General features: G+C 44.4%; 2 protein-coding genes across 11 annotated transcripts in view; one reads left to right on the top strand and one right to left on the bottom strand.

The window, feature by feature from the left end:
- NADK (NAD kinase) overlaps window positions 1-23732 on the bottom strand; it is a 39020-nt gene extending 15288 nt beyond the window's left edge. The window contains exons 1-3 of one of the 4 annotated variants that reach the window (XM_044995870.1): window positions 23595-23730; window positions 17198-17291; window positions 15651-15870 (exon numbers count right to left, since the gene is read on the bottom strand). In XM_044995870.1, the coding sequence (XP_044851805.1) occupies window positions 15651-15829 (179 nt within the window). In that variant the 5' untranslated portion in view covers window positions 15830-15870; window positions 17198-17291; window positions 23595-23730. Of the gene's footprint in view, window positions 1-180; window positions 331-15650; window positions 15871-17197; window positions 17292-17393; window positions 18087-23594 lie in introns of those variants that run through there. The other 3 variants (XM_044995869.1, XM_044995871.1, XM_044995872.1) reach the window with 3 other exon arrangements.
- Window positions 23733-23750: 18 nt separating this feature from the next.
- CALML6 (calmodulin like 6) overlaps window positions 23751-26660 on the top strand; it is a 178455-nt gene continuing 175545 nt past the window's right edge. For all 7 annotated transcript variants that reach the window (XM_044995886.1, XM_044995880.1, XM_044995882.1 and 4 more), the window contains exon 1: window positions 23751-23869. The gene's annotated coding sequence lies outside the window, so the exon portion shown is untranslated. The remainder of the gene's footprint in view (window positions 23870-26660) is intronic.

The raw sequence follows: 26660 nt of genomic DNA, 5'->3' as shown, positions 1-26660 counted from the left end.
CTGCACACACAAAGTTAAAATGCAAGTTGCTGGTATCTACAGGGCTGCATTTGAGCACCATATGTTGACTTCAGCGATTATTGCAGTTGAAGCATTAGTAGAAGCTCATCTAGTCTGTGTATAGCATGTAGAAATACTACTACACTTCTAGTATCCTAGTACTGTACCAAACAGACTTACTTGACTTGTTCTAGCTTCACCTCCATTCCCTACACAGGAAACACCACAAACTCAATAATGCCGGAGTGACAGTGAAGTTTCCCCTACACAGTTCTGCCAGTGCACGTCAATCCTGACCTGCAACATTCCTGTTATTTCAGTCCTGGTTTTCTCCTGAGCAAAGGCTAGTAGATGTGCTGTTTTGTAATGGGACAAAAGTCCACTAGAGATAGTAGGTGAAGATCAAACTCACTTGACTGTGACAATCAAGTCTTGAGCATAAAAACGAAAGACTAAAATCAACAATATAAACCTCAAATTCTTCTCGACAGTGTGAAAAGTGAAAGCATATATTGTTAAACTAAACTCCCATATCAGAATTAAAAAAACGTAATTCTTGAAAGTCAACTGTTAGGTTTTTTTGTTTCCTACACTACTGTAAAGAATACGAATGACTAGTAGACAGGTTTTTCCAATCACACAACATGAATCCTAAACCAATATTTAAGCAACAACCACCAACAATAAGAATCTAGAGCAGGGGTAGGCAACCTATGGAATGTGCGCCAAAGGCAAGCTGATTTTCAGTGGCACTCACACTGCCTGGGTTCTGGCCACCAGTCCGAGGGGGCTCTACATTTTAATTTTAAATGAAGCTTCTTAAACATTTTACATACAACAATAGTTTAGTTATATATTATAGATTTATAGAAAGAGACCGTCTAAAAACGTTAAAATGTTTTACTGGCATGTGAAACCTTAAATTAGAGTGAATAAATGAAGACTCGGCACACCACTTCTGAAAGGCTAACGACCCCTGATCTAGAGAAGTGTGTTCAGCTGTTAGATCGACCAGGTGATTACAGCTTTTTAGGTAGTGCAGCAAAGTTCCTGAAGTTACAGCACAACATTAAGACACTACGCCAAACATGAGACTCTCAGCAAATTTTTGAAGACAGCTTTACTAAAAGACAAGCAAAACACTACATATATTCCAGTTGTAATATTGCCCAGCAAAACAATGTCTGTGTTCTGTCTTTGTCATATAGTTCAATAGTTTCATGGCCTTCACTAAACATTTTGCAACAGAACAAGTGTGCCTAGTTAAATATTTAAAATACTAAGAAGGAAAGCTACCAGGGCTTCCTTCATACTGGATCTTAGGACATATGCACTTTAAATGATAAAGTATTTTAGCACAAATTAAGTGTTCTCCAAACAATCAACATACAAAACAGCTGTAGATACACATTCAGAACTCCAAAGCCAAAGACCAAAACCTATTATTTCATATCTTTTTATTTTCTCAGGCCATGCTCCAAGGAGACACTGCAGCAACTGGTAGTTTTTATGATTAGACAACTGTAAAGACTGCCTTGATTCAGTTCCCAAAGGACTTCAGTCCATATAACCACAAACACATTCATCCTAATTCAGCACACTTGTTTCCTAATTTTCTTAAAACACTATACCTTCGTTAAAGCAGATCCTACAGAAAAGGCAATGGTATCCAATTTTAGAACTAATAATATGCAAAATGATTGATACATATTGTATAGATACACAACACCCACCCCTAAAATATATTAACAGGTATGCATATTTAAAAAGTACCCTATGTCTTAAACCGAGACATGCTGTGTGGTCCTTCATAACCATTTTCAATAACATACAGGTCTTGGGCAATGTACAAGCCAGAATGATTTAATCCCCGTTGTATTAATTTAGATGGAATAAATGGACCAAAGGTGTTAACATAACTTAATCAATGGCCCTTTCTCTGGCCCAATCTGGTCAGGACATCCCTCAGGATTAGAATAAAAAAGGTCCAGGGACTGAGGAGATAGTGGGGGTGCCAGACATGATGGTGAAGCTTACTCAGTAGCTTTGGTTTGTTCTCCTTCACTGTTCTTCCTTTACCCACCCAGCCCCTCCAAAAAAACCTTACTTTTAAGGATCCAAAAAGTGAGTGATAGGTAGAATAGCCCACCCCCTCATTATTTTGTCCACCAATTAGGCCTAATATCTGACACACCAATTTTGGTTCATTAACTTTTGGCTCCACATATCGGTTTTTAACAAGCATAACTTCAACAGTCCTTGGATTATATCAGTGTGGCATCTTTGGTTTTGACTAATCCAGTTTCTCTGGTTCTCATCCACATCTGTTGTTATAGATTGTGACATTTTATGAATTTAGCCTCACTTTCTTACAAACTGAACTCATGATTACGGTAAATTTGTAGGCCTTATCACAACAGCCCCAATCCTGCAAACACTTAGGCACTTGAAACATTAAATTAATGGGACTGCTCATGGTAGTAAAGTTAAGCATGTGCATATTTGCAGTATCAGGGCCTTGTGCATGTCCCGAATTACTAGTATTTTTCTTACAAAAGTTTTGTTTGGAACATTAAAAAAAAGCTTCCTTTTCTCTCCATCACCAGCCACTGAAAGAATTCTTGCATAGTCAAAGGCTAAAGAAGCCAAATTAAGGGCAACTTCTGATAATTAACTGAATTATGTAGAAAAATACTATAAAATGATGCAAACAGGTGGCCAATGACTAGAGAAATCTTTCAGTACCATCACCACTGAGAAATAGTGGATTGGAATTATGCAATCATGTTTAAAGGAGGGCACACAGAGATACATAGACTATCAAATGCAAAAAATTCCTACTTTACCATCAATCGGTCTTGTTTGTTTGTTTGTTAACATTAATCTTTCCATCAACTGCACTATGACAAAGGCAGTCACTAGTTGATTTACATAGTTTGTAAAGGAATCCCAAATGAGGGAAAACAAAAACAAAATTCATAATTTCTGGATTCAGCAATATTAGCATTTTCTCTCTAGTATAAGGGGAGTAAGGCAAGTGATGGCGAGTTGATGCACACACTTTTCTGCTGTGGACATTCTAGACCCAAACCAATTTTAAAAAAAATATTATTGTAATAGTCTGTGGTCAAATCACATGAACAGATTGTATGGAATTTAAGAATGAATATGTCAGTATGTCACAGAGGCAGTAGACTTTTGATTGATAAAATATAAAACTGCATTTCAATAGCTTTTTCAGAGGATCAAAGTGCTTTACAAACATAAGCAAAGCCTAACATTGGATAGATACCCGTTTAAAGATTAACTTCAGGCACAGAGAGGTTATATAACTTATCAAGGTGTCTCAGAAAGTTAATGGCACAACTGGGAATATAATTTAGTAATCTTGATTGCCATTAGGGTCAAAAGAGCTCCCAACCCATTTAGAAATAGAGGGACTTGACAAAAAATAAATGTGGCAGTGAAGATGAGATGCCATGAAATTTTCATCCGAAGACTGATCTAGGTAGTATTAAATGTGATGATGTTTTGGACATAGTAATAAGCCAATCTGGAGGCCTGGGAAAATGTATCTACACCTGCAGCAGTGAGTTTCAGAGCCTGGGTCAACAGACTCAAACTTGTGCAATGGTGTTAAAAACAGCCACACAGATGTTCTTACTCTGGCTCTGAAACCCACCCCACTCCCCAGTTTCAAAACCTGAGCAGGGGCATCTACATGGCTGTTTTTAGCACTGCAGTGTGAGCTCAAGTCCGTAGAACCCGGGCTCTGAGAACTGCTGTCACAGGGGGTTATTTTGGCAATGAAGACATGCCCTAAGAAGCATAAAGGACAGCATGTGCAGAATTAAGCCAAACACAGAGGCTCCTAATTGCACAGATAAGTACAATTTTTGAATCCTTAGTGAAAAGTGAAGTGTGGAATTTTTGCTTATGGTATATTATGGTTTCCAGTATTTAACTGGAAGTAGCTGAAGTCAGTTACACCAATCAATTAAACTGATGAATAACAATTAACAATATGCATCCGACGAAGTGGGTATTGTTTGTTTGTTAACATTTAATCCCACGAAAGCGCATGCTCCAATACGTCTGTTAGTCTATAAGGTGCCACAGGACTCTTTGCTACTCTTTCCTGAATTAACAACAAAGTGAGTTATACCAATTAATAGATTAATCATTCCACTGTGTAAAGAAACAGAGGCATAAGACAACCTGCCAAAGCATTTAGTTAACATCTGGGTCCTTTCCTTGACAATAGTTAAGGACTGGTGAAAGGTAAAGTTAAACTCAAAAATCTCACTTCTATAAGACTTGGGAAATAATTTACAAAGCCATTTTTGGCTTGTTTAGGGATGTTTAACTCTGGTACAGACCAGAAGTCCTACCTTTCATATGGACCACAGCGGCAGGGGAAGGGATCCCTGTACAGGGAGTGCTCCCCCATCTGCCCAACACCCATGCACCCAGACCCTCCCACCAAACTTCACCACCCCCTCCCAGAATCCGACCTCCCCAGATGAGCCCCATTCTCCCTGCACCACCCCGATGAGCCACCCGCATCCAGAACCCCACCCTACCGAGCCCCAACCAGCTGCATCTGGACCCCTGCACTGAGGCCCCCACACCCATACCCCTCTGCTGAGCCCCAACCACCTGGTTCAACAAGGACAAGAGCAGAGTCCTGCACTTAGGATGTAAGAATCTCATGCACTGCTACAGACTAGGGACCGAATGGCTAGGCAGCAGTTCTGCAGAAAAGGACCTAAGGGTTACAGTGGACGAGAAGCTGGATATGAGTTGACAGTGTGTCCTTGTTGCCAAGAAGGCTAACGGCATTTTAGGATGTATAAGTAGGAGCACTGACAGCAGATCGAGGGACATGATCATTCCCCTCTATTCGGCATTGGTGAGGCCTCATCTGAAGTACTGTGTCCAGCTTTGGGCTCCACACTACAAGAAGGATGTGGAAAAATTGGAAAGAGTCCAGCGGAGGGCAAATGATTAGGGGGCTGGAGCACATGACTTATGAGGAGATGCTGAGGGAACTGGGATTGTTTAGTCTGCAGAAGAGAAGAATGAGGAGGGATTTTATAACTGCTGTCAAATACCTGAAAGGGGGTTCCAAAGAGGATGGATCTAGACTGTTCTCGGTGGCAGCAGATGACAGAACAAGAAGCAATGGTCTCAAGTTGCAGTGGGGGAGGTTTAGGTTGGATATTAGGAAAAACTTTTTCACTAGGAGGGTGGTGAAGCACTGGAATGGGTTACCTAGGGAGGTGGTGGAATCTCCTTCCTTAGAGGTTTTTAAGGTCAGGCTTGACAAAACCCTGGCTGGGATGATTTAGTTGGGGACTGGTCCTGCTTTGAGCAGGGGGTTGGACTAGATGACCCCCTGAGGTCCCTTCCATCCCTGATATTCTATTACACCCCTGCAGAGTCCCATTACCATTGCACCCAGAACCCCCTCCAACAAGCCCCTGTGCATCCAGATTTCCCCCGTACCTGGATCCCCCACTGAGCTGCCCACACCCAGACTGCCCCACATAGAATGCTCTCAACCCACACCTTAACCCCCCCGCCCCACTAAGTCCCTCCACACTTGGATCCTGCCTTGCTGAATCTGCCTGACCACACCTGGTGCACCTGACACAGAGGGGCAGGGCCCGGGATGTTTCAGGGGCAGGCCCAGTCCTTTCGCTGTGTCAGGGTTGGGTGCAGCCTCACCACTGAGTCTGTGTCCAGGGCGGGGTGGGTGGGAGGGGGGAGCTGCACAGTTATCTCCTATCTCTGTGCAGCCAGTGGCCTGTACTCCCCAGTACCATGCTGGAGTCTCCACATTTATTTGACAAATAAAATTTGCAGAAAGCCCACAGAAGTAAAAGACTGTTGCAGAGGGGCTTGGTTGTCAGACCATCAGAAATGCCTCCAGAGCCAGAAAACTTCTATAAGCACTGGTTCTGGCTCAGAAATTGGAAAAAAAACAGATTCCTAATTTTTTAGCAAATGTAATGCTGAAGAACCTAGCTTTCTAAGCATTTTTATGCAGGTGACCATGAGTCCCTTGGTCCTTATTGTGAAGTAAAAGCAACATAAAGCTAAGACAGGCAGGGTGTGGATATCAAGAAAAAGACTTTTTTCCTTGCAACTTTTATTTTGAGTAAATATTTGCCAACCACTACATATTCTTTTATCCCATAATTCATTCATATAATCTAAGAGGTGTATTTATTTCCTCAGCCTCAAGGAGTTGAGGCAGTAACTTGCAAAACCTTGTAGAGTAAGATACCAAACATACCCAAATGAGTGAAGAATTGGGGCAAGTGTAACTGCAAAAGGTTCTGATTTTTGTTTTGTACATTTAATAGAAGGATTAGATTAACTACTCCTGCATTACAACTCCAATGAAAATTTGAGTTCTGAATTTCAATTTAGCCTCAAACAAAGAGGGGCATGGTCTAGTGCAGGGGTCCCCAACCCCCGGGCCGCGGACCGGTACCGGTCCGCGGCCTGTTAGGAACCGGGCCGCGAACCGACCCCTAGCACATCAAGCGGCGTGTCTCCGGCGGGGCCCCTGAGCCCCGCCCCCTCACAGCCGCATGGTGAGGGGGCGGGGCTGCGAGCTCCAGGCTGAGCTCAGCTGCCTCCGCTCGGCGTGGAGCTCCCAGCCCCGCCCCCTCACCATGCGGCTCTGAGCGGGACGGAGCTCAGGCCCCGCCGGAGGCACACTGCAGCTGTTGGGCGAGGCGCTGAGGTTCCAGGTGAGGAGGGAGCCGGGGGTAAGAGGCTGAGGCCAGAGGGGTTGGCTAAGGGGCAGGGAGTCCTGGGGACAGTCAGGGCACAGAGAGGGGGCGGTCAGGGGGCAGGGAATGGGGGGGATTGGATTGTGGGTGTTCCGGGGGGGTCTGTCAGGACTCAGCGGGGGCGGGGGGATAGGGGTTGGGGCAGTCAGGGGACAGGGAGCAGGGGTGGGGTCCCAGGGTGGTGGGGGTCTCTGGGGGATGGTGAGGGGACAAGGAGCAGGATGGGTCGGGGATTCTGAGGGGGGCGGGCAGTTGGGGGGGCAGAAAGTGGGTGGGGTCAGATAGGGGGCAGGGCTCCCACTAATTCTGCATTATGGTCAGTTGTATAATTATTTCATTATATATTACAATAATAATAGAAATAAAAGTACAAAAATAAATGTAATGCGCTTGAATCGTCCCAAAACCATCTCACAGGTCCGCGGAAATTTTTTTTCTATGAAACCGGTCCCTGGTGCCAAAAAGGTTGGGGACCGCTGGTCTAGTGGACCTGAACATGGGACTAATACCAGTTCTAACACAAGTTTACCTTGGAGAAGTCACAACCTTTCTGCCTCAGCTTCCACCCGCCTCCCCCAACCTGTAAAATGTGGATAAAGTTTACCTACCTCCCATATCTATTGGAACAATTAGCTAATGATTGTAAAGCACTATGTAAGTGTTACCATAAGTGTTATAGTCATTCCCACTGAAAAGTGATAACAGGGAAATATGCGTCTCCTGTTCCTGATTAATTCATGTAATGTGCTGACTCATTCCCAGCCCCAGAGAGTTTACAATCTAACAAAATACAAAATTAGATGAACAGTGGAAGAAAGAGATACAACATACAAGCAAGTGATGGTGGTGACATCCTGTTATTTCCACATTTTTTAAAAAGTTTTAATAAAATTTGTATTCTACTAATAAAAACAAATATAACATTTTCTCCCTTTCCAGCAGGCCAATAAAACTGCATTTATTGATATCAGAAACACATGGTGGGTGAAGTAATATCTCTTATTGGACCAACTTCTGTTGCTGATAGAGGCAAGCTTTTGAGTTTACACAGAACTCTTCTTCAAGGTGACTTAACTGATGTGTCAATATAATGTATTAGTATAAATTTCAAGCATTGCTGAGCCTATCGGAGGAGGAGACATTAACAGATTTTTATACTTATCCTTATTTATTAGCAAGAAGAAAAACAAACATACAAGGACTTTAATTACACTATTTCTTAATAGTATATTAAGGATGAACAAGAATTACGAGTATGTATAGAGGAATGAAGGCAGTACTGATAAAGTCTCCATACATTTTGAAACGATCATGTTCTAAATTAGGATAGTAAACTATTCCCTTGCCTATGTCCTCTCTCACAGCTTCTACTCCACTCAAATCCTCCCCCCCAAATTGTTCTGTCCCTTTAACCTGCATATTTTATCAAACCTTAAAGAGTGGCATGAAAGAAACTCCTTCCTGCTCCTCCTACAAAGGGCACCTCTAAATACCTCTGTTCCCACATGGCATTTAAGCAATGAAAGTTATACCCAACTTCATGTGTTTGCAGTATTACAACATTGTGCACTGTATGGATTTGTATCTTTAAGGACCTGATCCTTCATGCTGGAGCATAACCTTAACTCCTACGGCATTCATTGAGAGTAGAAGCAGCTCAGAAGCTTAGAGGATCAGATCCTCAACTCTGATGAAGAAATTCATATTTGATACAATTTACCCAATGTACAGCACCATGTACATCTTTCTAAGGCACTATATAATTAAAATAGGTTTTAGGTAAGGGTGTTATCGGGATTTAATACATTTGCCATTTAATCAAAGGATACGATTATTTTATTAAGTGAATAGAGATAAGGAAGCATTACTACTATTTTCTATTCTATTTATAATGTACTAATGTGCTTTAGAAATGTATTGAACTGTGTGGAGAGAGAGCCTGCTAAGTTGATACATAGAGAGAAGTACTCAATTACAAATACTGCATAGCAAACCTAAGATAATTTTAATTTGACATTTTACAAGTTCCTTTGACCTGGTGGTGAAAGTATCACAAAACCAGTCAAAGAGTGACTTAAGGAAGTTTTAATGAAATATCTTTTTAAGTAGTAAACCTCATTCAAACCACAAATGGGTATATATCTCTGACTGCAAAGATAGATTGTAGTTTCAGAGCAATTCCTATCCATCAGAGAGCAAGCTAAACAAAATAAAATGGAAACAAATTAAGAAATGTGTGTCCAATAGAAAAAAAGGCAGGTTTCCTAACTACAAAAATAAAATAAAATAAAATAAATAATGACTTGGAAATATTCACACCTAGAAAGAGAACAGAATTTAGGCCAACAGGCCTTTTACTCATGTAGACTAATATTAGGTGTTTAAAATCCTATGAACACAATCAAATTTCTGCACTTAAATGCTGTTAATTATACGATACATTTCTACATAAATACTTTGTTTTCTTATATTGTACTGTGCAGTCCATAGGCAATAACAGGAAACTTCAAGCATTAAAAGGTTTCCACTGACCCTGCAAGAACATCCTCCAAAATTTTTAAAGTACATTAGCTTTATGTCCCTAAAGAAACTCCACAGAAGCTGCACTTGTTAGAAAACATTTAATTATCTTACAGTAATAGTAATAGTAATAATTGGAGATATACCAATCTCCTAGAACTGGAAGGGACCTTGAAAGGTCATCGAGTCCAGCCCCCTGCCTTCACTAGCAGGACCAATTTTTGCCCCAGATCCCTAAGTGGCCTCCTCAAGGATTGAACTCATAACCCTGGGTTTAGCAGGCCAATGCTCAAACCACTGAGCTATCCCTCCCCCCAATCTGTTCTGAGATCCTCCTGTCTTTGATTTGGGGTTCCCTCTCCCCTAATCCCTTTTTCCCCACTCTTATAGTCTCACCTACAAATGCTCCACATTGCAGCAATAATACTGCTAGCAACACAGTTTGAATGGGGGAGACAATCTTCTCTGGTAAGCAGCTCCTTTAGAATCTTGTCCATGCCCCTTAGGCATCCGGAGGGTCAGAGTTCAATAATGAGACGTATTCCCTCCCTCCCTCGGCAAAGCATACTGCCTCCACATAACAGTCTCTGCCTGCCATTGTTGGTCTGAGGAATGCCACATCAGAAGTTGAATTCAGGTTCCCCATGTGACAGAAGAGCATTACTAGTAGGTTAACAATCTGGTTTGAGGAAGGCAATAGACCTTTCTCGGTGCACTGATTATGATCTATGAACAAAATTACTTCTGTGCCATCACCCATTACTATACAGCTGAAACGCATCCAACCAGGTTCTTCTTACCATGTATGCTAACTCTAAGTGAAGCTGTGCGAAAGATCTGGTACCAAGTCCAGCTCTGCTCCTATTATTTAAGGAAGCCTGAACCTTCTTTTTTGGATTATATTACTATCAAGCTATTAATGTACCTCAATGTCACAATTTGTTCCATATTTCATTTTTGTGAGGTGTGTAGGGCCTGGTCTACACTAGGACTTTAATTCGAATTTAGCAGCGTTAATTCGAACTAACCGCTCAACCGTCCACACCAGGAAGCCATTTAATTCGAACTAGAGGGCTCTTTAGTTCGAATTCGGTACTCCACCCCGACAGGTGGAGTAACGCTAAATTCGACATGGCTAGCTCGAATTAGGCTAGGTGTGGATGCAAATCGAACTTAGTAGCTCCGGGAGCTATCCCACAGTGCACCACTCTGTTGACGCTCTGGACAGCAGTCCGAGCTTGGATTCTCTGACCAGCCACACAGGAAATGACCCGGGAAAATTTGAATTCCTTTTCCTGTCTGGGCACTTTGAATCCAACGTCCTGGCTGGACATCGGGGCGAGCTCCGCAGCACCTGCAACGATGCAGAGCTCTCCAGCAGAGGAGTCCGGCCAATCCAAGAATAGAAAGAGGTCCCCAGCATGGACAGACCGGGAAGTCCTGGATCTGATCGGTGTGTGGGGCGAGGAGTCTGTGCTGTCGGAGCTGCGCTCCAGCAAGCGGAATGCAAAGACCTTCGAGAAGGTCTCCAAAGCAATGATAGAGAAAGGATACAGCCGGGATGCAATGCAGTGCCGCGTGAAAATCAAGGACCTGAGACAAGGCTACCAAAAAGTCAGAGCGGCAAACGGACGCTCCGGAGCCCAGCCCCAGACATGCCGCTTCTACGAGGCACTGCATGCCATTCTAGGTGGGTCTGCCACCATTGCCCCACCAGTGACCGTGGACGGCATAGTGAACCTGGACAGTTCCTCCTCGATGTTCGCCGATGGGGAAGATGAGGAAGGGTCTGTGGAGGACGGCGCAGGCGACAGCGAACACAATACCGCTTTCCCTGACAGCCAGGATCTCTTCATCACCCTCACAGAGATCCCCTACCAACCCTCCCCGGCCGTTAACCCGGACTCTGAATCAGGGGAAGGCTCAGGCGGTAAGTGCTATAAACATGTAAACATTTATTTTTTATAAAACAGGTATAAAAAAATAGAAATACTATATATAAAATTTTCAATGAAAAACTATATGAAAAGTAGGTCCACACATATAGGGATTGAACAATAATCCTCCAGGGACAATTCAACAAAGGTCTCATAGAGGTCCTCGAAAAGCCTCCGCAGGAGGTTCCTGGGGAGAGGTGCCTTGTTGGGTGCTCCGTGGAAGCACACTCTTCCGCGCCAGGACATCCTTATGTAGATGGGAATCATCGCCACCACAAGCATGGCCGCATATGGTCCTGGTCTCTGCAGGGCTTCCCTTAGCATCCGCTCTTTGTGACTCCGAGGGACCCGCCTCAGGGTGATCTCGTTCATGAAATGCTGCATCTAATTAGGGCAATTAGTGTATTGTTACTGTTGTGAATGGTTGACTTTTACTTTGCATAACAATGACCCTCGCTTAACAGCCACGTGTTGTAGGCCACATAGGAAAAGCATACATTGATCTTTCCTGTGCACTGGCGGGAGTGGCTGGAAAAGGGTCAGAGTATATGATTTCCAGATTGCCTTTAGCGGGAGGGCACAGCTATCCATTAACTGATAAGCAGAATGTACTGTAAGGCTTACCAGGACTGTCTGCTAGACGGATTCAGCTGTCTCTCCCCACTTGTCCGCTCTCCTGTGCAATGCTGCAGCCAATGAGAGCGTATTCCGAAATCTCGAACTTGTCCTGAGATCTCGAGAGACTTGTTGCCCTGTATGGTCTTGTTCAGAGAAACTGACTAGACTGTGTTCGCTGTTCGCAAACATGTATCTGTTCAAGGAAATCAGTTACTTTTCCCATCACACAGCTTCGGCTCTTTCCCGGACTGCCCCGGCATCCCCCTCGCAGAGGCTGGCGCAGATTAGGCAGCGAAAGAAAAAGACTAGGGATGAGATGTTCGCGGAACTGATGGCCTGCTCCAGAGCCGAGACAGTGGAGGGAGACCCTATGTCAACAGCATCGCACACACATCGAACGGGAGGATAGGTGGCGGCAGGAAGACCAGCAGGCGACTCAAACGCTGCTTGGGCTAATGAGGGAGCAAACGGACACGCTCCGGCGCCTTGTTGATGTTCTGCAGGACCGCAGGCAGGAGGACAGAGCCCCCCTGCAGTTTATCTGCAACCGCCCTCCCCCGCCAAGAAGTCCTGCCCCCCCCTCATCCAAAAGTACAAGACGGAGGGGCGGTAGGGGCCGTGAGAAATGTCACTGCACCACTGCATAGCGCTAATGTACCACACACCTCTCACGCTATAAATTTGTAGAAGTGCTTCCCTTACAGGCTCACCCAGTCCCAAATCCAAGTTTCATCCCCCCACTGTGTATTAGATTATTAAAAGCTGTTTGCTGTTATTCACTGTTTCGGTCACGTCTTTCGTGTCAGAGGATTTTTTTGTGTAGGGGGGGGGAGGGGATTTATAATTGCACGGTATAGCCTACATTACCAGGGTACAGACTTGGGGGCATGATCAACTGCAGGGCACACACACACTGCAGTCAGTAGGCACCAGGGTCACTCTGTGTGGTGTATGCTGCCCCGGGTCATTCTGTGATGTGTATGCTTGTCCAGGGTCCTAGCGCCTGCCACCCCCTTAATGTTAAGGCACGCTGCCCTTACCATGCACTTCCACCGTAGCAACGAGCCTCTCCGCTGCCCTGAGCCCCAACAAGAGCCCTCATCCACGGACAGATACTCACCCTTCCCCCACACCCCTCACCCCTTCCTACGCCCAAACCCGCAGCCCACTGCCGTCATCCAAACCCCTATCCAAAGAAGGCACCTCTCGCCCCTTCCTGCAAACCCACCCCTTCCTGCAAACCCTCCCCTTCATGCACAACCACTTGCAACCGTCCCCCACCCCAGAGACCTATGTAGGAGCTGGAGGATGTCATTCCTCTATGGAACAAGCGGTCTGTACATCAGTGCACACCGTGCCCAGCACAGTATGCGTCCATGTTTCAACAACTGAACAGAAATGCAAAGTAAAACAAAGATTTATTAATAATGAGTGTTACAATTAATTTGCTTTAAACCGTGCTTTGGAAGTGGGGGAAACTTGGAGAACAGGGTATGTAACCGCAGATCGAAATCGACACATACAGACACAGGCCCAGGGTCAGTTTCTCTTGAAAGCAAGTGGAGAGTCATAGGTTACCCTGCTCTCCGAGGAAACTTGCTTTCAAAGCCTCCCGGATACACAGCGCTTCCCGCTGGGATATTCTCTCGGCACGGGTGTCTGGCTGAGCGTAAACTGCAGCCAGGCGATTTGCCTCAACCTCCCATCCGGACAAAAAGGTCTCGCCCTTGCTCTCACAGACATTGTGGAGCACACAGCAAGCAGCAATAACTACGGGGATATTCTTTTCGCTGATGTCCGAGCGAGTCAGTAAGCTCCGCCATCTCCCCTTGAGACGTCCGAAAGCACACTCCACCACCATTCTGCACTTGCTCAGCCGGTAGTTGAAGAGTTCCTTCTCTCTGTCCAAGGCGCCTGTATAGGGCTTCATGAGCCAGGGCATTAGCGGGTAGGCTGGGTCCCCGAGGATCACTGTAGGCATCTGCACATCCCCAACCGTTATTTTGTGGTCCGGGAAGAAAGTACCTGCCTGGAGGCGTTTAAACAGACCAGAGTTCCTGAACACACGCGCGTCATGAACCTTGCCCGCCCACCCAACGAAGATGTTGGTAAAACGTCCCCTATGGTCTACCAGTGCTTGCAGCACCATTGAAAAGTAGCCCTTTCGGTTAATGTACTCGCTGGCCTGGTGGGCTGGTGCCAGGATAGGGATGTGAGTCCCATCTATAGCCCCACCGCAGTTTGGGAATCCCATCGCGGCGAAGCCATCTATGATGTCCTGGACGTTTCCGAGAGTCACTACCTTTGAGAGAAGTTGCTCAACGATTGCGTGGGCTACTTCAATCACAGCAACCCCCACGGTAGATTTGCCCACGCCAAAGTGGTTCGCTACTGACCGGTAGCTGTCTGGCGTTGCAAGTTTCCAGAGGGCTATGGCCACTCGCTTCTGCACACTCAGGGCTGCTCGCATCCGGGTGTCCTGGCGCTTCAGGGCAGGGGACAGCAAGTCACAGAGTTCAAGGAAAGTGCCCTTACGCATCCTGAAGTTTCGCAGCCACTGTGATTCATCCCAGACCTGCAGCACTATGCGGTCCCACCAGTCCGTGCTTGTTTCCCGGGCCCAGAATCGCCGTTCCACACCATGAACTTGACCCATTGCCACCATGATCTCCACGGCACGGCGTACCCTGCTTTGTGAGAGGTCTGCGCCACTCTGTGAATTCCTGTCCTCACCGCGCTGCCGGAGCCTCCTCGCCCGATTTCTCAGCAGCTGACTGTGGAAGAGGTGGACGATAAGGTGCGAGGAGTTGACAACGGCCATAAGTGCAGCGATGATCGCAGCGGGCTCCATGCTCGCAGTGCTGTGGCGTACGCACTGTAACTGACAAGAGAAGGGCGCGAACAGATTTCCCGCCGGAGCTTTCAGGGAGGGAGGGCGAGATTGACGGTTCAATGACAACAGTTACCCAAAAGCACCCTCGACACATTTTTCCCCCAGGAGGCATTGGGAGCTCTACCCAGCATTCCAATGGGCAGCGGGGACTGCGGGAACTGTGGGATAGCTTCCCACAGTGCACCACTTCCAAAGTCGACGCCAGCCCCATTACTGTGGACTCAGAAATTCGAATTAGTGTATTTACTGTGGATACACAAATTCGACTTCATAAGGTCGAATCCACAAATTCGACTTAAGTAGATTCGAAATAGTCTTGTAGTGTAGACAAGGCCTAGAATGGGAAGTTGGATCCTTTGCATGATGGTTGACTTAAAACTGACAACAATGTAACAAATTGTATCTATCTACTCTGTAAAACACTACAGACCTTTGTTAAATAAAGCCACATGTATCCTTGTAAAACTGTCCCTATAAAGAACTTGCCAGAACTAAAAAAATTACTTGAATGCCTGTATACCTATTTTCTCAGTTATGGGCAAGCTCTTTTAGTATATTATAAACACTGCAGCTATGCACTGCATCCACAATTCCTATGCTTTGTAAGAAAAAAAAATGTGAAAAGCTATTACTAGGTTCAAAATTCTCTCTTGAAGCCAGCAGACGTTATACCAATGACTTTTTTTCCCTTGGTAACATATTTCTAATCTTAGGAGCTATTTAAGGGTTACCTCACTATGTAAATACAGACTAGAAAAGCAAACACAAAACTTGGGTAAATTTCACTTTTGCCCTACTTCTACAAAAGCAGGAAACTTCCTGGTCATTCAGAAAGAATCATCAGCATAGAAGAGTCACGTCTAGTTTATTTCATACCTGAATTCTTTGGTGCTTCCCAGGGCTGGTGAAGCAGACAAACTGCGGGTCTTAGCCCGACCCCGGATAGGGTTAGCACAGCTCCAATCCTGATCATCATGACATGCTGAGCAATGAAAAGCAGATTCAGAGCTCTCATCATCTTTACTGATACAAAGGTTTTCTTGTTCTGTCTCCATGGTGGAAGTAATGGAACTTCAGCTGGGGGAAATACAGCTTCCTTTGGGGGAAAGAAGAAGTAAGATTTTACTTTATTTCAAATTTTGGAGAGTAACAAACCACAAATTAAATGGACGCTATCTAAGTTCATAGACATAGAACATGACACACACTTCTCAAGCTATTCTTGAAGAGATTCCCACCCTGTGGGGAATTTCAGTGCTCTGCCAAATCACAAGAAAGAAATGGGCAGTAGAATGGAGGGATCGAGTGAAGTGCATGTGTGTTAATGATGCCAGTTATCTGGGTTGTTTAGGGCCACTTTCGGCTGCAATTTTAAGACCATTACAATCCTATTTTAACGAGTTGGTAACCACTTTCTGTTATAAAAGGAATACTGGACAAAAGCCAAACGTCATTCTTAGAAGTAACATATCAAAATCTGCAATTACTGTCGTATACCTGGATTCATCCTCATCAGGTAAGCAGGACAGATGGGCATTCCTAAATTGCAATGTACAATACACTTGGTCTTAAGAGCATTTTTAGTAACTGTGAATCCAGACAAGGGGAAACAAGGCATCACATTATGCAGTCCAATACTTTTTTCTACCAAAGCAACTTTATTAGCTTGATATCTCTGTGACCAACAACAAAGCTGTGGAGAAAATGAACAAGAACTAAAAAAATTTGGTTAAGCAGTTCCAGAACACTGAACTACAGTGGAAGGAATGGACCTGCTAAAGTAAAAAAATTAAAACATTTTGAGAGAATTTGGATAGTTTACAGAAACTATAAAAAAAAAAAGTGGTTAGTTTGGGATCCCTATTCTTCTTGTTGCTCCCATCACTTCCAGCAATGTAACTTCAGGCACAGCTCCCATCAGAGACTAAGCAACTGGCAGAATGTCAGGAACATCATTGCAGTGGACCTGAAAAAGAAACTCTTTAAGTGGACTTTCTTCCTTAAAACCCTATTTAGAGAAGGTGGGACCCTGCCAGGCACACAAGTCTCAAGTCTGTGCATATAGTTTTACATGAGGTAAATTTCTAGCCTTTAAACAAACAAAAACAAAAAAAACATGAATTTTAAGACAAAATTGGCATTGATGCCAACTCTACTGAACACAAGAAGAAAGTAAGAAATAATCCTGTACTGCCGGGGAAATAAATGGATAAAATGATCTACTAGGTCTTTCCCACCTTCAGGATCTATGAGTCTACCAATCTGTTAACAGAACTTCCTCCTGAAAGTCTGCTACAATATCAATATATATTTTTAGTCAGATATGGTAGATAACGAGTTACATACAAGTAGCTTCTCTATATAAAATATTATACAGTTCCTCCTTAGAGAATGTAAGATAACCATGGAATAAGCCAACTCATTTTAAGTCCTTGAAATATTTACTTTCCCCACAAATGTTAAGAATCTAAGTTTGTGCAAATCCATATCTGAATACAGCTGATGAAGAATCCTTCTCTATAGATAAACAGCAAACAAATTTCAGTTTAAAAAGGGAACCTAATCTAAGGATAAACAGTGATTAAAATAATTAAGCTTGGATTAATATTTTATACTTACTCTTTAATAAGATTAACAAAAAATAGGTTATCTTGCTATAACATTTGAAGGATTGCACTTTTACAACTGCACCTCCTTTTGAACAGATTTCCTAGTACATACTGTGAAGAATGTGATAGTATGGGATATCAATTAAGAAAGACTGAAACTAGGGAGGTAAAATATTAAACGGTAAGCATTAGTCTTATCAGTTAACCTACCCTAACCATTAACCCCCAGCCTCTCCCCCTTTAATTGGTTAACCAGTTAAACGATATAATTGTAAGCATTTAAACAGTTAACTTTTAAAACAATATTTACATCCCTATGGTAAACAAATTTGCTAGTAATTTGCAGTGATATAGCTGAGCTGACCCAAGGATTTAGAGAAACAAGGTGGCTGAGGTAATATCTTTCTTTCACCAACACAAGTTGGTCCAATAAGACAAGCTTTCGAACGTGCACAGGGTCTAGGAAGGGTACTCAGAATGTATTTTCACACAACTTGTCTTTCTAACGATATTAATGATACTTTGCCATCCTATAGCACAGTGGTTTCCAACCTTTTTAAGCACAAGATCACTTTTTGAATTTAAGTGCAATCTAGGATCTACCTCAAAGAAAATGTAGAAATAACAGTAATCACACAAACCCGAACACCCTTGCCCCGCCCCATCCCCAAGGCCCTGCTCTGCCCCTTCTCCGAGGCCACACCCCACTCACTCCATCCCCCTGCCTCTGTCGTTTGCTCTCCCCTATCCCCACTGGGCTAGGACAGGGGTTTGGGGTGCGGGCTCTGGGCTGGGGCCGAGGGGTTCAGTGTGAGAGGGGCTCTGGGCTGAGCCTGGGGCAGGGGTGCAGGAAGAGATGCAGGCTCTGGGAGGGGGCTCATGGCTGGGGCAGGGAGTTGGGATGCAGGCTCTGGGAGGGAGTTTGGATGCAGGGGGACTCAGGACTGGGGCAGGAGGTTGGGGTACAGGAAGGGGTTCAGGGTTGGGGCAGGGGTGCGTTCTCTGGCCAGGCACCGCTTACCTCAGGTGGATCCCAGGCGGCACCACAGCGGGACTAAGGCAGGCTTGCATTGGCCCCACGCTGCTCCCGGAAATGGCCAGCACGTCCCTGCGGCCCTGCGCTGCCTCCGCAGCTCCCATTGGCAGAGAACTACAGCCAATGGGAGTTGCAGGGGCACAGCCCCCTGCCCACCCCAGGGGCTGGAGGGACATGCTGGCCACTTCCGGGAGCTGCACGTGGAGCCCCCTGGCCCTACTTACCTCAGGCGGCTCCTGGGCAATTGCACAGCGGGGGCTAAGGCAGACTCCCTGCCTACCCTGGCCCTGTGCCACTTATGGAAGGGCCAGCTTGTCTGGCAGCGGCTCCGGGGGCGGGGAGGCGGCAGGGGCAGAAGGCTCCATACACTGCCCCCGTCTGCAGGCACCGTCCCCACACCTCCCTTTGGCCACAGTTCCCCATTCCCAGCCCATGGGAGCTGTGAGGCCGGTGCCTGCAGGCAAGGGCAGCACGTGGAAACCCCCTTTCCCCCTCCACCCCTGGAGCAGCTGCTGGATACGCTGGTCACTTCCGGGAGTGGTGCCAGGGCAGGCAGGGAGCCTCTGCCTTAGCCCTGCTCTGCCACTGGATTGTTAGCGGCTGATCTCCCGGTTTGGCTGCAGGAGGGTTGGCATGACAACCCTATACTGAGACTGAGATCAACTGTCAGAGGCTCCACGATCGACCAGTCAATCATGATCTACTGGTTGGTGACCATTGCTATAGCAACTTTCCAATGGTTTCAAAGGACATTACAAATATTAAGCCTCACAGCACCCTATTTTAAGATACAGGGATTGCCTCTAGCATAGGATACTGTTTCAAAACTATCACTGGTTCATTACTGACTCAGATGGAAATGACACCTACTGAATCACCAACCACCACTTCCTTCATTCCTGACATGAATTACGTCCCCGTTCCATAAGGACACAACTACAAAATAGATACAATTTATAAATTGATAACTTATGCATGCCAGTAATGTCCTTCATTTTTCCAAGATACAAACATTTAGTGGCTTAGAGTCACCTATGAACTTGAGCTTGGAAATACTCATTTCAACATACTTTTGACTTTCCTAATATCTAGGAATTTCAGAAGGGGGGCCTGGCTTTTAGACAGACTAAGAGCGTAATGGCATACTAATGTGTGCACGCCAATTAATTGATTTGTACACACAATTACTGTGATGATACATATACATATACACACACACACACACACACACACACACACACACAAAGGAGTCAGAGTTTGGCTCATATGTAAATTAATACTATAGAAATTACTTTTTGACATGGAAAATTATGCATCTAAGCTCTTATTTGTACCACGGTTTTATACAATTTCTCAAAAGGCGTACTAGCTGCTTCTCAACTAATCAAAATACAATTCACTTAAAAATTATCTAAGTTTAAGGAAATAAGCCACTTTAAATATTAGATATTAAATGCCTAAAATAAAATATGAAAGGGGTATTTCAACATATTAGTATTTTAAATGTGATGTGCTAAAAAAAACCCTTATTCAGTTTATTTGGGTCCATTCATCACCTTTTAAAGTAGTTATTACAGTATTCTTCAAAGATTCATTTCTTTGTCACAGGTGTTAGACACACCAAACATCTGTTTTGATATAATCCTGGACAGTATTCTGAATTATGTAAAATAACCTTCCCACAGCAAACGCCAGGAAGTTTCCATTTTAAATTTTACCTTATGACTTGCATATAAAGTATAACCAAGATTATATTTCAGTTTAGATGGTCACCAAGAAAGCCCTACAGAAAGTTAGAAAAAGAGAATTCTATTTCCGTCTATGCCTAGTGGTGCTTTTGAAGTGTATGTGATCCCAGTACACTGCATCTATGAATCAACTTAACATTTTAAGACAATCCAATGCCTCAACTACCCTCTACTTCTACCTCTTTGGTGTTTAAGGAATTATTGGTCTATCAGTAAGTCTTTGAAGTGGATTCCTGTGTTCTTCTAAGATAATATCAGCCAAACCTGGAGTAACTATAGCAAGTCAAGTGCCTATAGTGCCAAGTGACCAATATGTTTCATTTCTTATGTGGCGCAAAAGCCAAATACTGGTGACAGCTTGATAGCAACTAAAATGACAATCACCCAAGAAGTCTATTTTTTTTTAAATTCATGTGAAATTGTTTTTATGTTTGTTATTCAGAACTCCTAGTGATTTTGCCAGGGTGCTTTGTAAATAAATGTATTATTAATTACTGAGTATTTATTTTGGCAGCTTGAATACTGTATCATTAGTAAGATCCATTCATTCTAATGAAAGTGTTCAACTCTTATATTAAATTCACCTAAAAAAGCATCAGGCAATGATATGTCAAGTTTTCACAGCTATTTCATTGTAACAGTATCAAAGGGGGGAAAAAGTCTGAACTTTTAAATTCAAAATTATTTATTCTTTGTATTATCATAGTGCCTAGAAGACCCAGTTATGGGTCAGAACCTCTTATGCTAAGTGCTATACAAATACAGAACATAAAAACAAAAAAATGATAGTCCCTAATCCAAAGAATTTACAATCTAAGTAAAAAGACAAGAAATTGATACAGATGGGGGAGAACAAGGAAACAATGAAACGGCATTGGTCACCATGATAAGCAGTTTCCCAGCACAGCAGCAGCTTAGCCACTCTCAAGTTTTTTTATAGGCATCTTGGCAAAATTCTCCTTTGAGGAGATTTTGAAGGAGGATAATGAGTTAGTTTTGCAGATGTTTATGGGTCACTCCTCCCAAACATAAGGAGCAGCCTGGGAAAAAGCATGAAGGTGCTTGTTGAATTTTCTAACAAGTGGGCAATAAAGGTTAGCATCTTGGGCCAATTATACGTGAAGGCTGTCATCTTAATACCGAACCAGGGATGATAGCTAAGGTGAGGCTAGACCATGAAGGGACAATTGTGCTATTATATTGATCCCTTCATAGTATGTTTACAATATCTAATACGGTATATATGGGTGTTTCCCTCATTAATACTTTGGGAAGGAGATCAAAGTAAAGTTAGATCAAGAATTGTACAACAGCCTTCCTACATATATCATACCATATATACATTTTTATTAGATAACAAGAAATTGTACTGGACATTCAGATCACACCATTTGATCTGTTACAGATCTATTATCATTATTACTGACTTACTGTAATTCTCATAAGGGTAAGAAGACTGTTACATTCAGAAATCATTATCTTAGCTTCCTTTTCTATTACTTTGCATTATGCCTCTTCTGTGTCATTTATTCAGTAACTCAAGGAACCAGTCAAATGGAGGATTTCCTTATATAGTTGTTTTCACCCAAAGGTTCCTCTTCAGTCCCACCAACAATGGAGAAGCATGTGTCAGCTGGACAAGTGTTTGTTTTGGTTTTTTATGTTTTAGTTACAGATTTCCCTCCCACCCTCTCATGTGGATGGAGTCAAGAAGTACTGCATGCTACAATCACTGAAAGCACTTGTGACTCAGAAGCATCTTTCCAGTGGATGGTTATACAACTTCTAACTCTTCTATTTCCAGTGAAAAATAGAAAGCACCACTGTAAAGAGTCAAAAATACCCGAGTAGAAACTTTTCTGCAGCAGCCCTCCTCCCCAAGATCATCTGTGCAACACTTCAAGCCACATTCTAGCTGTATTGTTTCTCTTCCTCTCTAATGTAGAGCAAAGATAAAAAGAGCAGATATAACTAGATTGCAAGGCCCAGAACAAAACTGAAATTCCCAACCACTTTCCCAACAGTTCAACCATCAAGACTGTGTGGTTTAATAAAATAGAAGCCACATTATTAACCAGCTAAGAGCTCCTTCATATGACAAGGTGCAATCACAGGCAAGAGGGGGTTATTCTGTCTGTTGAGTAGTCTCCTTTTCTGCACCAAGGCTCTGAGAGCACAGCTGCGTGTTTCCATCCCGTCAGTGGAGATTTAAGAATGATTATTCTTGGTTGACAGAAACTGCGAGAATGTTATTGTCTATCAGTGTGTTTCTTAGCCACCACTTGAGACCATCTATAGCTTTGCTAAAGAAATCTGCACTGAAACTAGTTACACCATGAGGTACCCTCTATGTAAGATATATATGCATGAACCACATGCCAGCTGGTCACCAGTTTAAGGACCTGTACCAATGAAGCCACATTTGATACACACAGGTCATGAACACTGGAGTGGCACATGGTACATCCACAGTGCTTCAAAAAGACCCAAATATCTTTAGGCTTGGATTGATTATTTTTTATTGGTAAATGTTAGTAAACATCAGTTTTCACCACAGGCTAACAAAAATATTGACTTTTTAATTATAAATATTGTAACTGAAATTTACAGATAGGCAAAGAAAAAGCTATGCTGCTTGAGAAGTCAGAGATTGCTTTAAGGCTATTTAGCTTGTATATTTTGATATGTTGACAATTTATGTTTTAACCATTATAAAGCTTTATTTTTGTGTCTCACAGTGTCTACTGTCATTAACTTAGTACTATCGCTACCTGCTGCCCATTATCTGGCCACCCCATAACTTCACACAACGGTGAAAATTTAAACCAATAAAAATGAAAAAAGTCTTAAAATAAACACTGACATCCGTCAAAATGATTAAAAAAAAGTAAAACTGAACTCTGCCAAGCCTAACCATAGAGGCCAGTTGTGTGTCAAGCATCCTCCTGAGGGGCACTGCACGGCTGATGCCAACACACCACCTGCCATCCTGCAGGCACAACAAAATCTGGTGCCCCACCATGCTCAGCTCCCCCAGGACAGGCCCTTTACCCTTCAGGGGACAACACCGGGCACCCCCACTCCCCACTTGGGAAAGTTACCCACCAAGGCCCTAAGTCTGCCTCACAACAGCCCACCCAGGGGCACCAGCTGCTTCCCATGAGAAGGCACCACAACAGCCCTGGCACCCTGGCGTTGCTATCTCCTAGGAGCAACCCCTCGGCCCTGGGTTTGCCAGGCCCTTCCGACCTGGCTACCAGCCACCAGGACCCCCCCCCACACACACACACTCCCTTCCCCCCCTCAGCCCCCTCCTCTTAGCCCGCCCGCGCGCCCGCTCCATCCCCCCACCCCTCCCACTCCACTCCACTCCACTCCATTCCATCCCCCCTCCCCCGCTCGCCTCGCGCCGCCGTCCCCCGCTCACCGTGCTGCGAGCTCTCTTCCCCCCTCAGAGGCCCGCGCGTCGGAAGCGGCGGTATTGGCGGCGGTTGCTCCCGTCCAGTGAGTGAGGCCGACAACCCCGGGGCGCCTCCATAGTCCGCCCTAATTCCTCCGCCTCCTCACGAGACTCAGCCGCAGCCGGGCCCGCGGGGGGGAGCCGGCAAAGGAGGAGGGGGGGGGGAAGAGAGAGAAGAGAAGAGACGACAACCCTGCGCATGCGCGAGACCGCCGCGGTTTCCCATTCAGGAGAAGGAGGCGGTAAGTGCAGCGGGGTTGCGTACGCGAGGGTCGGCCCGGAGTCCGAGGGCGGGGGCCGAGAGGAGAAATCACGCTACTGCGCATGCGCTCAAACCCCGCACGCCATCGAGGGGAGCGGGCAAAGGCGACGAACAACGGTGCGCATGCGCGGGATGCGACTGTCTGGGTGCTGGTGCGATCTGATCGTGTGGGTGCCTGGCGCGTGGCGCTGTCTCGGCTGGGGGGGTGGAAAAGCTGCGCGCAGGCGGAGAGGATGCCGAGTCCAGTGGATTTGCCCCACCCTCTGCTGTGGGGGTTTGCTCCATTGCCAGCGCCAGGCTGTGCTGGGACAGTGGGGAGCGAGGATCGTGCTCCTTGGGGTCAGGGCGCTGCACCTTTTTGCACCATTGAACCCCCCCACCCCGGTCACCGTGTTACACATGCTGAGTGTTGCCAATTCCAGGCACTCATGAACCATGAGTCGGGCATGAAAAAACCCACGAGAGCGGCTTAAAAAGCATGAGATTTTTAAAAAAAACCATTAATTTTAGGCTTACTTTATTTCCACAATTTTTGAGCTTGGGTCACGTTTTCAAACATGAGAACTAGAAACTTCCCCCTTTTTAAAAAAACCAAAGCCGAGAGACCGTGAGAGCTAGAGCTGTGGAGAAAACAGCAGACTTCCGGTAAAAGTGCAAGAGTTGACAACATTGTTAATGCTGACAAAAAAATTCATTTATATTACTAAAGCCGTACTGTGCCAATCACTGTACAAACATATAAGAAAAAAAACAGCCTTGCCCAAAATAGTTCACAACTGAAGTTTATGATGAGAGGGGATTTATCAGGACATCCCCCAAAAGAATCTAGAAATTCTGCAAATCTCCAGTTCAGTGGATTCCTCCCCTCCAGCCCAAAACTTCACATATTTTAACTACAATGCTACTTGGTCACCTTTTTAGAAATCATGCTAATAGTTTATGCTCCTTCCTACTACCTTTTATCTAATGCTTGCAAAGTGCTTTATAAATCTTTTCTATGCCTCACAAAATCACTGTGAGGTGGTTGTGATGTTGCACTCGATATGCTTTACGGAAATATGCTTATATATATGAAATAACTGGAATATGCTTTAGGCTAAATATCCCTTGTATGGTGTCATTAGAAAGCTTGTAATCTACTAAGTGTGTTCATCCTATTTGTTTGCATGTATTATTTCTATATCTGGCGTTAGGAGAATAAGATATAAACTTGTATCACGGCTGTAAACATATTAAGTGGAAGCCATTAAGGGTGCTCCAGAAACAATCAGTTGTAAATGGCCTTAATTACTTGAAAGTCTTCCTGTGTACATGTGGGCCAGCCCATGGGGAATGGAGACTAGGGATCTTACAATGACATGTGACCATGTCATCTGATAATGAAATCCATCTTAAATCTGGTACTTTTTCATTTAGAAGGAGGGGTGGGGACCCAGAGAGACAAAAGATTCCCGCCTTGTGCCAAAGCTATAAAAGGGGGTCGAGCAGGACAAAAGGGGCGGCCAGTCATGAGAAAACCCCTGCTTACCACCTGAGATGTCTGATGGAACTAACAAGGACTGTACCAGAGGAAAGGATTGGGCCCAGACTAGGAAGGAGTCTAGTCTGTGAAAGAAGCTTATTCAAACATCTTTGAGGGTGAGATATTACCCGTAATCAGTTTCTTAATGTATTAGGCTTAGAGTTGCATGTCTTGTTTTATTTTGCTTTGTGACTTACTTTGTCCTGGCTATTATTACTTGAAACCACTTAAATCCTACTTCTTATACTTTATAAAATCATGTTTGTTTATTACTAAACCCAGAATAAGTGATTAATACCTGGGGGAGCAAACAGTTGTGCATATCTCTCTATCAGTGTTATAGAGGGTGGACAATTTATGAATTTACCCTGTATAAGCTTTATAGAGTATAACAGATTTATTTGGGATTTGGATCCTATTGAGAGCTGGGTGTCTGTGTGCTGGAGACAGATAACCTGCTGAGCTGTTTTTAGTTAAAGTCTGCAGCTTTGGGGGCGTGATCCAGACCCTGGGTCTGTGTTGCGGCAGGCTAGTGTGTCTGGCTCAACAAGGCAGGGTTCTGGAGTCCCAAGCTGGCAGGGAAAACGGGCTCAGAGGTAATTAACATAAGAACATAAGAAAGGCCGTACCGGGTCAGACCAAAGGTCCATCCAGCCCAGTATCTGTCTACCGACAGTGGCCAATGCCAGGTGCCCCTGAGGGAGTTGAACCTAACAGGCAATGATCAAGTGATCTCTCTCCTGCCATCCATCTCCATCCTCTGACGAACAGAGGCTAGGGACACCATTCTTACCCATCCTGGCTAATAGCCATTTATGGACTTAGCCACCATGAATTTATCCAGTCCCCTTTTAAACATTGTTATAGTCCTAACCTTCACAACCTCCTCAGGTAAGGAGTTCCATAAGTTGACTGTGCGCTGCGTGAAGAAGAACTTCCTTTTATTTGTTTTAAACCTGCTGCCTATTAATTTCATTTGGTGACCCCTAGTTCTTGTATTATGGGAATAAGTAAATAACTTTTCCTTATCCACTTTCTCAACATCACTCATGATTTTATATACCTCTATCATGTCCCCCCCTTAGTCTTCTCTTTTCCAAACTGAAGAGTCCTAGCCTCTTTAATCTTTCCTCATATGGGACCCTCTCTAAACCCCTAATCATTTTAGTTGCTCTTTTCTGAACCTTTTCTAGTGCTAGAATATCTTTTTTGAGGTGAGGAGACCACATCTGTACACAGTATTCGAGAT

Source organism: Mauremys mutica, chromosome 21 (genome assembly GCF_020497125.1).
Source record: "Mauremys mutica isolate MM-2020 ecotype Southern chromosome 21, ASM2049712v1, whole genome shotgun sequence".
Taxonomy (NCBI): Eukaryota; Metazoa; Chordata; order Testudines; family Geoemydidae; genus Mauremys; species Mauremys mutica.
This window is presented reverse-complemented; position numbering and strand designations above follow the sequence as displayed.